Genomic DNA, 15,351 nt, shown 5'->3' on the forward strand with positions numbered 1-15,351 from the left:
CCTCTTCTAGTCAATCCTCTTTCCAACTTCCAGTGCCGGATTAAGCCTCGGCTGGCCCTAAGGCACATTTTGAAATTTTAGAGAATGGCCTGAACAATTTAAATTAGATCTCTGGCTCATGGAAATGGACCCCAGACAAAAGATGTACTGATTCATGAACAAAATATTTAATACAAAAAAAGACAAATATTCAATGTGAAAAGAAACTACTTTCAAACTAGTTTAGTCTATACAATTTGCAGTGTATGAATATATGCATGACAAAACACGCACAGATTTGGCACTTTGCTTTACAGTTTACTAGACCTTAGATTGTAACCTTGCGCGCGTTTGCAACTGCAAACTCTTCAATTACGCAACTGAAGTCCAGTTCTCGGAGCAAATCACTTTCATGTGCACAAAAGGGCCAACGCACCAAGACGCTGTTGATGCATGGTAGAACGCTTCACATCTTTGATTCTCTTTAGCTGCGAAAATGAGCGTTCTCCTGAGCAATTGGTGGCCATCAGTGCTAAGTATATTCGTAGAGCCACTGCAGTGTTTGGAAAGGCTGCATGAGCTCCAGTGGTGTGCAGCAGCACAAACATATGCTGTGCCTGTGCACACCCTGTTGAGGGGCCCGAATTTTTGGCTGGCCCTAAGGCACATGCCTTGTCTGCCTAATGGTTAATCCGGCACTGCCAACTTCATCATCCCACCACCATGTTTCCGAGTGCCTCGGTGGCCTTTTGTCCATCCACATACCTCACCAAAGGCTCCCAACAGACTATCTTTCATTGACATCCAACCACTTTCAAGCTCAACCACTTTCAAGCTCAACCACTTTCAAGCTCAACCACACTCAGCCTCAACCACACTCAGCCTCAACCACACTCAGCCTCAACCACACTCAGCCTCAACCACACTCAGCCTCAACCACACTCAGCCTCAACCACACTCAGCCTCAACCACACTCAGCCTCAACCACACTCAGCCTCAACCACACTCAGCCTCAACCACACTCAGCCTCAACCACACTCAGCCTCAACCACACTCAGCCTCAACCACACTCAGCCTCAACCACACTCAGCCTCAACCACACTCAGCCTCAACCACACTCAGCCTCAACCACACTCAGCCTCAACCACACTCAGCCTCAACCACACTCAGCCTCAACCACACTCAGCCTCAACCACACTCAGCCTCAACCACACTCAGCCTCAACCACACTCAGCCTCAACCACACTCAGCCTCAACCACACTCAGCCTCAACCACACTCAGCCTCAACCACACTCAGCCTCAACCACACTCAGCCTCAACCACACTCAGCCTCAACCACACTCAGCCTCAACCACACTCAGCCTCAACCACACTCAGCCTCAACCACACTCAGCCTCAACCACACTCAGCCTCAACCACACTCAGCCTCTCTTTTAATGCCTCCCTCACTGTCATCTCTTTCAACCTCCACACCTTCATTCTTGGTTGGTACTTCACCCGCCGAGCTCTCCTCGCACCTTTCACCCTTATGTCGCAGACAACTAAGTGGTGCTGTGAAACAACCTCCTCCCCTGGGATCACCTTTGTGTCCCGGAGGTGCCCCCTATCTCGCCTACGCACCATCAGGTAGTCAACGGTTGTCGTCGACCCACCTGACGTGTATGTAACAATCTTATTATCCTCTTTCTGGAACTGAGTATTACAAATCAACAAATCAGCTCCATCAGCAAACCCCAAAATCCTTTCATCTTCTCCATTCCTCACACCACATCCGAAACCCCCATGTACTCCCTCAAAACTGTCTATACTCCTTCCCACATGGCCATTTAGGTCTCCTCCTACCACAACAACTTCCTCATCTTTCACGTTTTCCATCAGCTTCTCTATCGCACACCAGAACCTGTCCTTCTCTTCATCGCTCCGACCAACTGCGGAGCATATCCAGAGATGATGTTCACCAAGAGCTTTCCAATCATCAACCTTTCACTCACTCTAGTCACACTCACCACACTGTCTGCAAACTCCTCAGAAAACAGGACACCAACACCATGCACGCATTCCAGGCACCCTTGCCACACAAACTTGTATTTCTGTCCCTGCCTACCCTTCACCATTCTTACACAACTTCCCATCCATCTCGTCTCCTGCACACAATATTATAAACCACAAACACATTTGATTACCTTTTGAAACAGTCACTCCTTCTGCTTAACACTAAACAGAAAGGGAGAATACCCAGGGTATATTTACTAACTCAACACAACAGCTAACTGGCGCTTGCCAAGCCTGCCATTCTTTATAAACAAATTAGAATGGAGTGCTTGCTCAAATACTTAAGTCACTTGGCAAGCACTCAACAAGAAACTTGGTAAATAAACACCCCCTCCGCCCCCCCCCCCCGCCCCACCCGTGTTCTCGAGACCCGACCCTCGATCTACTGTAATCTATATACCCGAGAGAGGAATGGCCCTTCCTGTCGCCCCCGTGGGGCATGGGTGTACTAGTTTTTAAAATGTTGAAAAGTATCTTCCGTATGCCCACACTCAGACCATTCTGAGGGTTAGAATTGATGAAATTTCCATTTCCAGCAATAAACCAATTCCAACTTGTAAAGTTGCCAAAAACCGATGTACTTTATTGGGATAACAGCCAATAACATCCGTTCTCTGGACCATCAGCATCAAGCAGTTCGGAATAAACCCTGCACAAGCCATCTGCTATTTTTGTTCTAAATTCCCAAAGTGACAAGAAAACCGAAGAATTTTAAAAAGAAACTTGTGACCTTTTTACAGCACCATTTTACAATCATACTTACATTTTACATTTTTCCCTGCTAGAGTGGGGGTTGACCTTGCAGGCCCCATGACCTCATGGATTCGAATCGCTGAATTAACACCAGGGTGGTTGACTCAGGCTGTCATCCTTCCGAGGTCGGCAAATTGAGTACCAGCTTGCTGGGATGAATGATCCGGTGTGTACCCCGATTTAGAATAGGTACACCGTATCCCTGCGCATCGTAAGAGGCGACTAAGGGTTGGCGTCAGGAAGGGCATCCGGCCATAAAAACATTGCCTCAAACAGGGCCCCATGAGGTCATGGGGCCTGCAAGGCCAACCCCCACTCTAGCGGGGAAAAATGGCCTTAAAACGATCATTCATTCATTCATTCACTTACTTGGTTTTGGCCTGCGTTTTCCTCGCTGCAGCTTCACTTGCCTTCAATGGTTCAGGCAGTGTAGCTGGCAGAACTGCACCCTGCGGAGGAAAGAAAATATGAATCAATGACACCTCGCTGCGAGGAGAAAAGTACAGTTACCGTTCACACAGTTTTCAAATAAACTTAATTACTGGGAATGAGCACAATATCCGATCTGATACCCGGATCTATTCCATGTAAATCTCAATCAATAAAGGGAGGGGGGAGGGGGAAATATAATGCACACTTCCTTTTAATTACATGCAAACATTTAAGTTTCAACACAAAATAAATAAATGCACCATGCCCATAGTCAAGAACAAGGAAGATCAATTTACCCAAAGGAAATGAGATGGGAATGTCCTAAAAAGGCCTCTCACCCTCACCCTCACCCAAGATTGCAATTGTAAATCACTGCTCACATGGACATTTGCGACGGGGCAATCCCTCCCTGTAAACTTGAAGGCAAAATGAGACACTTGGTAAATGTCTGGACGTTTTTCTTGGTCTGGTTCCAACATGTAACCTGCAGAGAAATGAAACGCAAAGTGAGTGTTGTTGACAAAGTCAAGGTCAGAAGTTCAACGGATTATATTTGCAATGGCTTGAGTTAGAGTGAAAAAGTCAACTGAATAAACCAAATAAGTGATATAGCATTTCACTCTAAAGTGCCATTCATTTGTTGGGAGATGTCCTATTTCGGGTAACTCAAAAATCCCCTGCATGCCAAGCATTTCACATCGGCTCCTGAGACTTAATACAAATGAGAAACACTCATAATCACGTTGAAAGTCTAAAGTTCATTGCACGAACTTCAACTGCAGTTACGGCACTCGTTATATTATATTTATTTTTATATACATGGTCGAGGCTCTTAGATGAGCTAGAATTAATACAGTGAACGGATTAGGACACAACAGCACAAAAGGAACAGTTGAGAGAGGAGGGAAAGACCAACAGCAGAGATGAAGGCCAAGGCAATGACAGCCTTGGACAATCAATGAGTGTGGGGAGGAATGAGAGGCAGGAGAGGATGCATGGGGTGGATATGATGGATAAATAAGGAATCTCTCAAGAGGGAAAACTGGAAATTTGGAAGGAGGAGGATTGGGGTGCAGGGTCGTGGGTGTGGGAGGGTTTAACGATGGACACATACACAAAAGTTTGGGTCGGTCGGGAGTGGTTTAACGGGTTTACAAGATATCATGGTTTTGGATTGGGGAAAATCTGAGATGGCGATGAACAGCTGTCTTGAAGAAATGGAGGGAAGAATGAGATTGAAGATGATGTGAAAGTTGATTCCACAGGTGGGAAAAAGAGGAACAAATGACTGGAGGTGAACAGTGATCCTGGATTTCGGTGTTTTTTTTCAGAAGATGCTTTATGGTGGACTGTGTGAGCCCAGCAGAAACCTGGGAGGTTTGGGGGGGAGGGGTGAACAAAGCATGGAAAGAGCAGAGGATGCAAGAACAGATATGAGGAGGTAGAAGACAGACACAACCGACCAGACTGCGGTGGCGAAGTGAAAGACCCATTGACTTGGAGTCAGCGTGGGAGATTCCAATGATCTTGAAGGCCTTGGTTTTCACATCGTCAAGCGGAGCAAAGTTTGAGGCAGGGGAGCGAGCCTCCATCAAGCTCGGGATGAAATACTTGTAGGTGGATTGTTCAGGTGTTCCAAGGAAGGACTTTTGTAGGGAGGCCAGCTTTGAAATGTGGTTTGCCCAAGAATGATCGTGGCTGATCGTGAATTGTACTGGCTCAGAAAGATCGTGGCTGATGACGCCTCAAGAGTTTGAATGACTGAACCACCTCAGGAGGATTATTAAGAGAGATGGGGGGGGGGGGGAGGGGGGAGGAGGGTTTGCCAGACGGCCCTTTCAGTACAATCGTGAGTGTGAGATTTGTCGGGATTGAAAGATATATTCCAAGTGTTTGACCAGCTTGTGATTTTTTTTCTAGGTCTGAAAAGGGAAGAGGCTGCAGCCTTCCTGTCTGCAGGAAGAGGGATGTCACGGCAGAAGGTGGAGTCATCAGCAAATTTATAAACACTGGGCTGGAATAGGACTGGGCCCAGAATATGGCCTTGGGACACTCGGGCGAGGAGATGAAAGGATTCTGTTGAGAGCTACACGATGGCTCAGAGTAAAAGTCAGTAAGCCATGTGTGGAGTCTGCCTTGGATGTCATAGGCAGACAGTTTGGAGATCAAGGTAGGATGCCAGAATGTATCAAAAGCACGAGATATGTCCAGAGAGATGGCCCTGATCTCATATCTGACAATGAGGGCCTCCATCCATTGTTGGGAAAGTAGAAGCAGCATGTCTAAGGTGGAATGACCTGGTCTGAAACCAAATTGGTGATCCGAGATGAGGTTGTTGAAGAAAAGGAAGGTTTTAATATCAACTGTGATGATGGAGTCCATAACCTTGCTGATTCTAAGTAAGCCAATAGGTCTGTCGTTGAGTGGATCCGGTTTTGCACCTTTTTATGTAGTGCAGTGATGTTGGTAGATTTCCAAGCAGATGGAAGATGACCTAGTACAAATAAATGATTGGGTGAAAAGGGCTGAGAGGATGTGAAAAACCAGCAGAGGAGGTGTTTGGGATAGGTGAGCTGATGCTGTCCAATCCAGTAGCAGAGTCAGAGTCGAAAGAAACTTCTCCACTTTCTCAGGTGCAAAAGACAGAGAATCCAGCAACAGTTTGGTACGACAGAATTGAGGCTTTAAGCCTTCTCACGAGCAGAGTCGGCAGTGATGCCAATTGAAGAGAGGGAAGGCATGGAAGAGGGGCATACTCCAGAAACAGACTTAACAAGACACCACCAGGTTTTTAGAGAAGGGAGACAAGTTTTAAAGTTCATTCTTGAGGTTGAGACAGCTGTTCTGAGAGTGGGCACACACTTTTTGCAGAGTTTTGGGAAGGCACCGAGATTTGTCTTTGGGTCAGATTTCTCTTCAAGTAAGAGAAGGCAAGTTGTTTCATAGCAAATGCCTCACCACAGGCTTCGATGTACCATAGTCAGGAAGAAGGGGAGGATAATTAAAGATGAGATGGGATGAATCTGTGTATGAGAGCAGGTTTCTGTGGAAGAATTCCTGGGGTGAGTTAACATCAGGGGCAGTAGATATGGAAGAGCAGTCCTGAAGAGAGATAGCTGCTTGCAGTCCCTGCCAATCTGCTTGAGTGAAATGCCAAACCCGCCACTGTCGAGGCAGCTCTCTGAGAATAGCCAGAGAGATGTTGACTTTCACAAGCATATGATCAGATGAACCAAATGAAGCAGAGGAAGAGCAGGAGACATTTGCAGGAAAGTTAGCTATCACCAGGTTCAGAAGGGAGGATTTGCCATTTGAACAAATCCGGGTTGAAAAGTTCACAGATTGAGTCAGTCCCATGGAGTCACAGAAGTCCTTTGCTGAGATGCAATGGCTGGTAAGAGAGGTACCACCACCCAGCAATTAGCATGGTGACATTTTAAATCACCACATATGGGAGTTTGGATGAGTGGTTAGAAGTTTGTCCATGTTGTCTGAGAGAGAGTTGTAGATGGGGTCGTCACTGTTAGCAGGATGTACAGCACACAGATGATCAGGAGGTGGGAGCGGAGGGGAAGTCACAGCCATAGGTACCCTGGGGGTTTGGAGTGGTAATGTCAGTACAGGGGTAGTGAAAAGCTGTGTTCTTGATGTAAATTGCAACTCTACCACCAGGGTTTAGGTCAGGCCTATCAAATTGGAGGAGACAGTAGCAGGGAAGAAACACGAATGAGCCGGGGATGTCCTGGGGGAGGAGGGATTCTGTTAAACAGATGATGTCTGGTTTATCAACAGTTGACTGGATCGAGAGATCTGTGAGGTTGGAGTGGAGACCTCAGGTGTTTGAGGTCCACACAGTCAGAGATAGTGAGGAGGAGGCATTGGGATAGTGTAAAATGGAGGGGGGAGGGGAGGGTGGAAGGAGGCTTTGGGGAGGAGGGGGTGTGGGGGGAATGTTTGAGTGTGTGGGGTGCAGGGGAAGGTTTGAGTGTGTGGGGTGTGGGGAAATTCAGAGGGTGAGGTGCGGAGGAAGCATTTTGGGGGTGGGGTGAGGGCAAAGCATTGAGAGGGTAGTGTGAAGAGGGAAACAGAAAGGGGAGACATGAAGCTTTGAAGGGTGGGGTGGTGGTGATTGCTTTTCCTGATTCCCTATTCCCAATTTTGACAGACAGATAAAGATCATGGGATGAGGAATTAGACCACTTGTTAAACGAATAATAATAACAACAAGAATAACAATAATAATAATACCAATTAGTTTATTTCAAAAAGTCTTTCACAGCCATAGGCTGAATTACAATCAATTTACAAATATTACAAGATGCTTGTAATATAGCCTGGTGTTGGGCTAGCGGCTGGGGTGCCAGCTTAGGATCCAAGGATCCTGGGTTCGAATCCCGGTCGATCGCTGAATTAACGCCAGGCGGGTTGACTCAGCCTGTTCATCCTTCCGAGGTCGGCAAATTGAGTACCAGTTCACTGGTAATTCCCTGTGTGTCGTAAAAAGGCGACAAACAGGGTTGGCGGCAGGAAGAGCATCCGGCCGTAAAACATTGCTTCAAAAAGGGGACCCAAAAAACAACAACCACGGTCCCCGAAAAAGGCCAACCCCCGCTTTGCGGGGAAAAATGGCCTCTAAACGGTGTGGTTACAAATATTACAAGAACAAAAACAAAAAAATAAAAATTCCTCAAACATTAAATACAGAACAAATGGGATAAAATTGACGTAAAACCAAGAAAACAAATCACAGATATCGAGCAAAGCACAATGCACGCCAAACTCATATGACACAGAAGGATCTCATGCATTCTTATTCAAAATGGAGGTTAAAAAGGGGATGGGATGACACTTGTAATGGTTGGTTCGACATCTAATGGTAGATAACATGTCAGAGTTCCTCATGTTATTGATTCATGGTGGGGGAGGGAGGGCAATCTCTGTGTACGTTTGATTTTAAGAGTACATTGCCAAAATTGAGGGGGAGCTGTTCGAACCTCTCAGAAAGAACAGGAATATTGTTATGTTTATGGGGGTTGGTTAGAGAATACCATAGGAAAGGTGGGATTGAATAGAAATAGTATGGACAGTGTGACGTGTAGGAGCATTTCGATGTAATAGGTAGGATAAATGTAGCTTAAGGTTGTGTTTAAATGTGCATCATAGGAGGGGTGATGCCATGTTAATTTGTAGTTGGGATTAAGGATAATTTCCCCTGTTCATAATACCCTCTGTGGCTATCCCTAACATTTATAACATCAGCCAGCCAAGCTATTCATGCTGCAATGGATACCAAAGGCAAAGGCCCACCTAGGAGAGGTGGAGCGACAATAGTTCGATAGGTGGGGGACAGGACCGGCTGGATACACCACCCCCCACCACCCCCCTCCAGAGTGACACACAAAATAAACAAGCGTTACGCCTAGGTCCCCCGTCGGGGAAGTGATGTGAGTTGACAAAGTGGAAGACGCAGAAAACATGCTATGATATGATATTTCGCTCACAAGGTTCAAACATACATGGAGGCGGCCATCTTGGATTTTGACGTGACGACCCAATTTTCAATAGCGTTCTTCCTTATGCCTAGATACACCCACAGACCAGATTAGAAGTTGATACTTCGCTTATTTTTCAAGATATTTCGCTCACAAGGTTCAGACATATATATGGTGGCGGCCACCTTGGATTTTGACGTGGCGACCCAATTTTCAATAGCGTTCTTCCTGATGCCGAGATACACCCACACACCAAATTAGAAGTTGGTACTTCGCTTATTTTTCAAGATATCCATCTCACAAGGTTCAGACATACATGGTGGTGGCCATCTTGGATTTTGACGTGGCGACCCAATTTTAAACAGCGTTCTTCCTTGTGCCTAGATACAGCCACAGTCCACGTGGTCAAATCCGTTTCTGGTGTTTGTTCCCCCTCCATCCCCTCCATAACCTCAAACGGCTACACAGCTGACTCCGCACGTGAAAAAGCTGAATGCCTCAACTCTGTGTTTGCCTCTAAATCTTGTGTCCCAAACCCATCCCTCTGTACCCACCATACCCAGTCGTACCCAGCTGCTCATGGACTCCGTGTCCTTTCCTCCTGACAAGGTGGAAATGTTTCTGTCAACCCTCGACTCTGATTCTGCAACTGGACCCGACGGCATCAGCCCACGGGTCCTAAAATCCTGCTCTGCCGCTCTATCTCACCCTCTCTCTGTTCTCTTCACCCTCTCTTTTGCTCAAGGTCAACTGCCATCTGCTTGGAAATCAGCCAACATCACCACTTTGCACAAAAAAGGTGTAAAAACAGATCCTAGCAACTACAGACCAATCAGCCTTCTCCCAATTATCAGCAAAGTCATGGAATCCATCATTGCTTCGGATATGAAATCTTTCCTCTTCTCCAATGGCTTGATCTCTGATCATCAATTTGGTTTCAGACCAGGTCACTCTACTCTGGACATGCTGCTTCTGCTGTCTCAACAATGGATGGAGGTCCTCAATGCCAAACAGGAAATTAGAGCTGTCTCCCTCGACATATCACGTGCCTCCGATACGGTCTGGCACCCCGCTCTGCTCACCAAACTCTCCTCCTTTGGTATCCAGGGAAATCTCCACGCATGGCTGGCGGACTTCCTCTCTAGTCGTCGTCAACGTGTGGCCCTGAATGGGTTTCTCTCATCTCCTCTTCCTGTTCAGGCTGGAGTTCCCCAAGGCAGTGTTCTGGGCCCTGTGCTTTTTCTGGTCTTCATCAATGATCTCTCTGACTCTCTTGAAAATCCTCTCTATCTCTTTGCTGATGACTCCACTCTCTGCCGCTCCATTCCTCTTCCCTCAGATCGGCAGTCTGCAGCCTCCTCACTCTCTGAAGACTTGGACAAAATCACAGACTGGTCAAACAAGTGGAACATGTCTTTCAATCCTGACAAATCTCACACTCTTACTATGTCTCTCCGAAAAGATCGACTGGACAACCCTCCCATCTACTTTCTCAACAATCCTCTCCAAGAAGTTCTGTCGCTCAAGCTTTTGGGTCTCACTATCTGCCATGATCTTTCTTGGGAAAACCACATTTCCAAGCTGGCCTCCAAAGCCAGTCGCCGACTGGGCATCCTCCGTCGTGCGAAGTCCTTCCTCGGCACACCTGAGCTCCTCACCACATACAAGGCTTTCATCCGCAGCTCAATGGAATACTGTTCTCCCCTATGGGCCGGTGCTCCTGCCTCACACCTAGCTCGGCTTCACGCTGTTGAAACCAAAGCTTTCAGAATGATTGGAATCTTCCGCGATGAAGCTATCTCTGAGGGCCTTTCACTCACTCACCGCAGGCAGGTAGGTGGTCTTTCTGTCTTCTACCGACTCCTCTCCGGCCTTGCACCCCCAGCTCTCTCTGTGCTCTGTCCCCCAAATATTCCTACAGGTCGCACAAGATCTGCCAGCAACCCTCTGATGGTTAAACTGCCGAAATCTCGGCTCTCTGCTCACCTTCACTCTTTCATTCCTCTTTTCTCCCGCCTCTGGAACAAACTCCCTCACTCCCTTCAATCCCACTCCTCCCTCCAGGTCTTTAAAACAGCTGTTCACCACCATCTCTTATCTTCCCCCATCCAAAAACCTTGATCTTTTCTACCCCCGCTAATTCACCGCAGATCCACCTTGTTTGAAATTCCAACTTCTTTCCTGGAAGTCCTGGCAGTGTCCATATGTTTTATACCTCTTCCACCCCCTCCTTCCCATGCCACCCCCCCCCAAAGCCCTCGCCCTCTCTCAGATCTCTCCATGTCTCTCGGTCCCTGCTCTCAAATGTTGTGTTTGTGTCCTTCCCCCTCTCTCCACATCTTGTCTACCGCTCCCGATGTTATATGTTTTATGTGTCGGTTTGTCTTTCTGTATGATTAATGTTCGCTCTTTCACGAGCCTCGATCTTGTATACAAAAACAAAACAAAAAAAAAAACCCACATTAGAAGTTGGTACTTCGCTTATTTTTCGAGATATTTCGCTCACAAGGTTCAGACATATATATGGTGGCGGCCATCTTGGATTTTGACGTGGCGACCCAATTTTCAATAGCGTTCTTCCTTATGCCGACATACACCCACACACCAAATTTGAAGTTGGTACTTCGCTTATTTTTCAAGATATTCATCTCACAAGGTTCAGACATACATGGCGGCGGCCATCTTGGATTTTGACGTGGCGACCCAATTTTCAATAGCGTTCTTCCTGATGCCGAGATACACCCACACACCAAATTAGACGTTGGTACTTCGCTTATTTTTCAAGATATTCATCTCACAAGGTTCAGACATACATGGCGGCGGCCATCTTGGATTTTGACGTGGCGACCCAATTTTAAACAGCGTTCTTGCTTGTGCCTAGATACACCCACACACCAGATTAGAAGTTGGTACTTCGCTTATTTTTCAAGATATTTCGCTCACAAGGTTCAGACATATATATGGTGGCGGCCATCTTGGATTTTGACGTGGCGACCCAATTTTCAATAGCGTTTGTCCTTATGCCGAGATACACCCACACACCAAATTAGAAGTTGGTACTTCCCTTATTTTTCAAGATATTCATCTCACAAGGTTCAGACATACATGGCGGCGGCCATCTTGGATTTTGACGTGGCGACCCAATTTTAAACAGCGTTCTTCCTTGTGCCTAGATACATCCACACACCAGCTTAGAAGTTCGTAGTTCGTGTATTTTTCGAGATATTTCGCTCACAAGGTTCAGACATATATATGGTGGCGGCCATCTTGGAGTTTGACGTGGCGACCCCATTTTCAATAGCTTTCTTCCTTATGCCGAGATACACCCACACACCAAATTAGACGTTGGTACTTCACGTATTTTTCAAGATATTCATCTCACAAGGTTCAGATATACATGGCGGCGGCCATCTTGGATTTTGACGTTGCGACCCAATTTTCAATAGCGTTCTTCCTTGTGCCTAGATACACCCACACACCAGATTATAAGTTGGTACTTCGCTTATTTTTCAAGATATTCATCTCACAAGTTTCAGACATACATGGCATCAGACATACATGGCGGTGGCCATCTTGGATTTTGACGTGGGTTGCACCCACACACCAAATTCGAATGCGGTCCTTCGCTTACGCACGCACGCACGCACGGACACACGGACGGAGGGGAAAGCCATAGTCCCCCTTTCGCTACGCTGTGCGACGGGGGAAAATAAATGCACCATGCCCACGTCAGGACATGGCCGTGCTTCCCTTTACCAAAAAGGAGGATTTTTCTATTATCGCACGAAAGGAGTGTGAAGCGGTGGACACGAGGGCCGTGTTCCCTGCTCACCTCAGTCCCGATGACGGGCTTCCCGCCTGAATAGCTTCGGGCTTCGACAACTGCCGACTTACCACGGGATCCATTTGGGCCAGTTGAGTGCCGGAGCGTGACCTTTATTTTCTTACCTTACCCTGTGTGTGTTTTGTGTCTGTAATGAGGATCCTCACCTAAGCATTTTTACCTCAGCATTTTTTTTTTTTTTTTCTTATTCCACGCCTTATTTTCTTGTAAATAATTATTGTTACTATTTTTGTTGTATTGATCTTGGTTGGGTTTCGGAATAAACCCGTGTGTTTGTGAGAATAAACGCTTCGTGGTTCTTCAGTCCCGCGTGCGTCAATAACCGCCAAAATTGAAGATCCCCTCGGGAGTTAAAGCTGGTTCGGCTCATCCGTCCAAGGCTTGGTGGCAACCAGCAATGGACAGGACAATATCAATTACCTGACAAATGTCTCCACAAGGTTTGGTTATACAATAGTCACTAGAGAGAATTATACAAACACTTTCCGTTACAACTTCTCCAAACATCCCCCCTGGGCTTTAGTTGAGCCACAAAACCATGCAGGTGAAGCATATTCCAAAGTGGGTCTAACATACTGTAAATAGTCTGTTACTAAATCAGAAACATGGATATTACAACGTTTCAGTTTCTGCAAAAAGCAGAGTTTTCTGGTGAATGTGTTACACACTGCCTGGACTCATGTCCCATTTATTATGCAGCATCAGCCTCGTGCGCCACAAACCTGCCTCCCCCCTCTCCCCCCACCCACCTTCCGTCGACAATTTTCGATAGTGATCGACACCCTAATATATAACATATATTCGCAACCAAATGTTGAGGTATATTAACATCAATGGGTAAGAAGGGACAGCGACGTATTTGGCATGAACCCATCAACAACAAACAACAACATGCATTTTAAGGCCATTTTCCCTGCGAGAGCGGGGGTTAGCCTTGCGGTCCCCATGACAATCTTCTCCATTTTGCCCTATTTTCTGCATCTCTCCTTGTTAACCCCCTTGCCCGCTTTTCTTCTTCCACCATCTTTGGCCAAGTCTTTCTCGGTCTTCCCCGTCCTCTACTTCCTTCTACATTCATTTCCATCACTCTTCTCAACCAGTCACTTTCATCCTTCCTCAACACATGACCAAACCATCTCAACCTGTTCTTCTTCACAGCATCAATCACAGGCTCTATTCCCATCATCTTTTGCAATTCATCATTTGTCTTCCTCTCTCTCAACGATACTCCGCACATCCACCGAACCATTCACATTTCCACCCTTTCCAGCCTTCGTCGCTGCTCTACGTTCATGACCCATGTCTCGCTCCCATAAATCATAACACTTCTCACACATGCAGCATACACCTTTCCCTTCAGCTTCAACGACACTCCCCTCCTCATCAGCACGCCACTCAGTTCCCGAAATTCTTCCATGCACATCTCACTCCAGCAACCGTTGCCGAGTCTGATCCACCTTCTCCATTCAGCATGTCTCCGAGGAAGCAAAATGTTTTCACACCTTCCAGCTTCACACCATCTCCAAGATCCAACTCAACATTTCCTGCATCTGCAGCTCCCTCTGTGCACACCTTACATTTGAATGTAACTGCCACACTGGTTAATGACCCTCTCAGACCACTATATTGTTACGGCCCGCGGATAAGATGTTGTGTTTGCCGAGCGGATGGCCCCACGGTCATACAGTTACCCCGACTAACCCGATTCCCGAACGTTGGCCGGATCGCGCCACAGATATTCAATATGGAAAAGACAAAAGCGACACGGATGTGAAGAAGAAGAAGAAGACGAAAAAAGGTTGAAAATACTACTAAATTTATTCCTACTATATACAGGCTCAAAATAACCAAGGAGAAGGAAAGATAAGAAAATAATTTACAGAAGATTTTAGACACAGTGCAACCCAGCTTATACAAACTTAATTAAATACCCAGGACAGAACAAACAAAGACAGACTCACGCGGGGAATGATGATAGGACTGGCGGGAGGTGGATGGCTGGAGGGAGAGGAAAGTCCAAGGGGTCCTGCAGCACGATCGGCACGTTTAGCAGCCGCCGTTCCTTCGCGGCCCTGCTCAAAACCGCCATCCAGGCCCCAAGCGGCTGTTGAGTGTTGTTGCTGCTGTGGCCGCCGCTGCTGCTGCTGCTGTGGACGTCGCGTGCTTTGCCAGGACTACAACAGGCTTTGTGCTTCCCTGGATGATGATCTCCTTAATGTTCTCTCGCAGTTGGTTCTCTCTGTTCTCCTGGATCATCTTTTTACACAACTCAGCAACAACTCCACTCTACAACGTCCTTGCGTGCGCGCTTTTATAGCGCCTCCGGCGATCAAGCCGCCGGCCTTCAGGACACGCCCATTGGTGTGCTCACCTCGGCCCTGATTGGTCGGCACGGCCCTCTAGCTCTGCCCTTGATGACGATGGGCGGGCACGCCTTTCTTCCCCGACCCGAGCACATGTTCAATGGTGGTTTTGGAGGGGATGTAATTTGCAATCGAGGCTTGGCCATGACGAAAGGGGAAATGGAGGTTTTGGGAATGGGATTGAAGAATGAAGGGAATCTATCTTATTTCACTTGGTGCAATGGAGTGTCATTTTAATGGAAGACAAAGCCTTAACCTAATACACATAATAAGATATAACTATCAACCAGGGGGAAATCTATGATTGGCTGACGTGTATGCTTTATGGACTAATTATGGGATGCCCTTTGACCTTTATACAACACTGGAGGCAGGAGGGTCCAGACTAAAGCACTATTCACAACAATTGGTATACAATACAACACAATCAAAAAA

At 46.8% G+C, this 15,351-nt stretch overlaps 1 protein-coding gene across 1 annotated transcript in view; it reads right to left on the minus strand.

Moving 5' to 3' along the window:
- The window catches only part of LOC137433049 (AP2-associated protein kinase 1), a 188,373-nt gene that overhangs the window by 82,244 nt on the left and 90,778 nt on the right, over positions 1-15,351 (minus strand). Inside the window, 2 exon segments of the mRNA XM_068125469.2 lie at positions 3,155-3,234; positions 3,598-3,701. Of these exon segments, the coding sequence (XP_067981570.2) occupies positions 3,155-3,234; positions 3,598-3,701 (184 nt within the window).

Source organism: Myxine glutinosa, chromosome 8, assembly GCF_964187855.1.
Source record: "Myxine glutinosa chromosome 8, kmMyxGlut1.1, whole genome shotgun sequence".
Classification (NCBI taxonomy): domain Eukaryota; kingdom Metazoa; phylum Chordata; class Myxini; order Myxiniformes; family Myxinidae; genus Myxine; species Myxine glutinosa.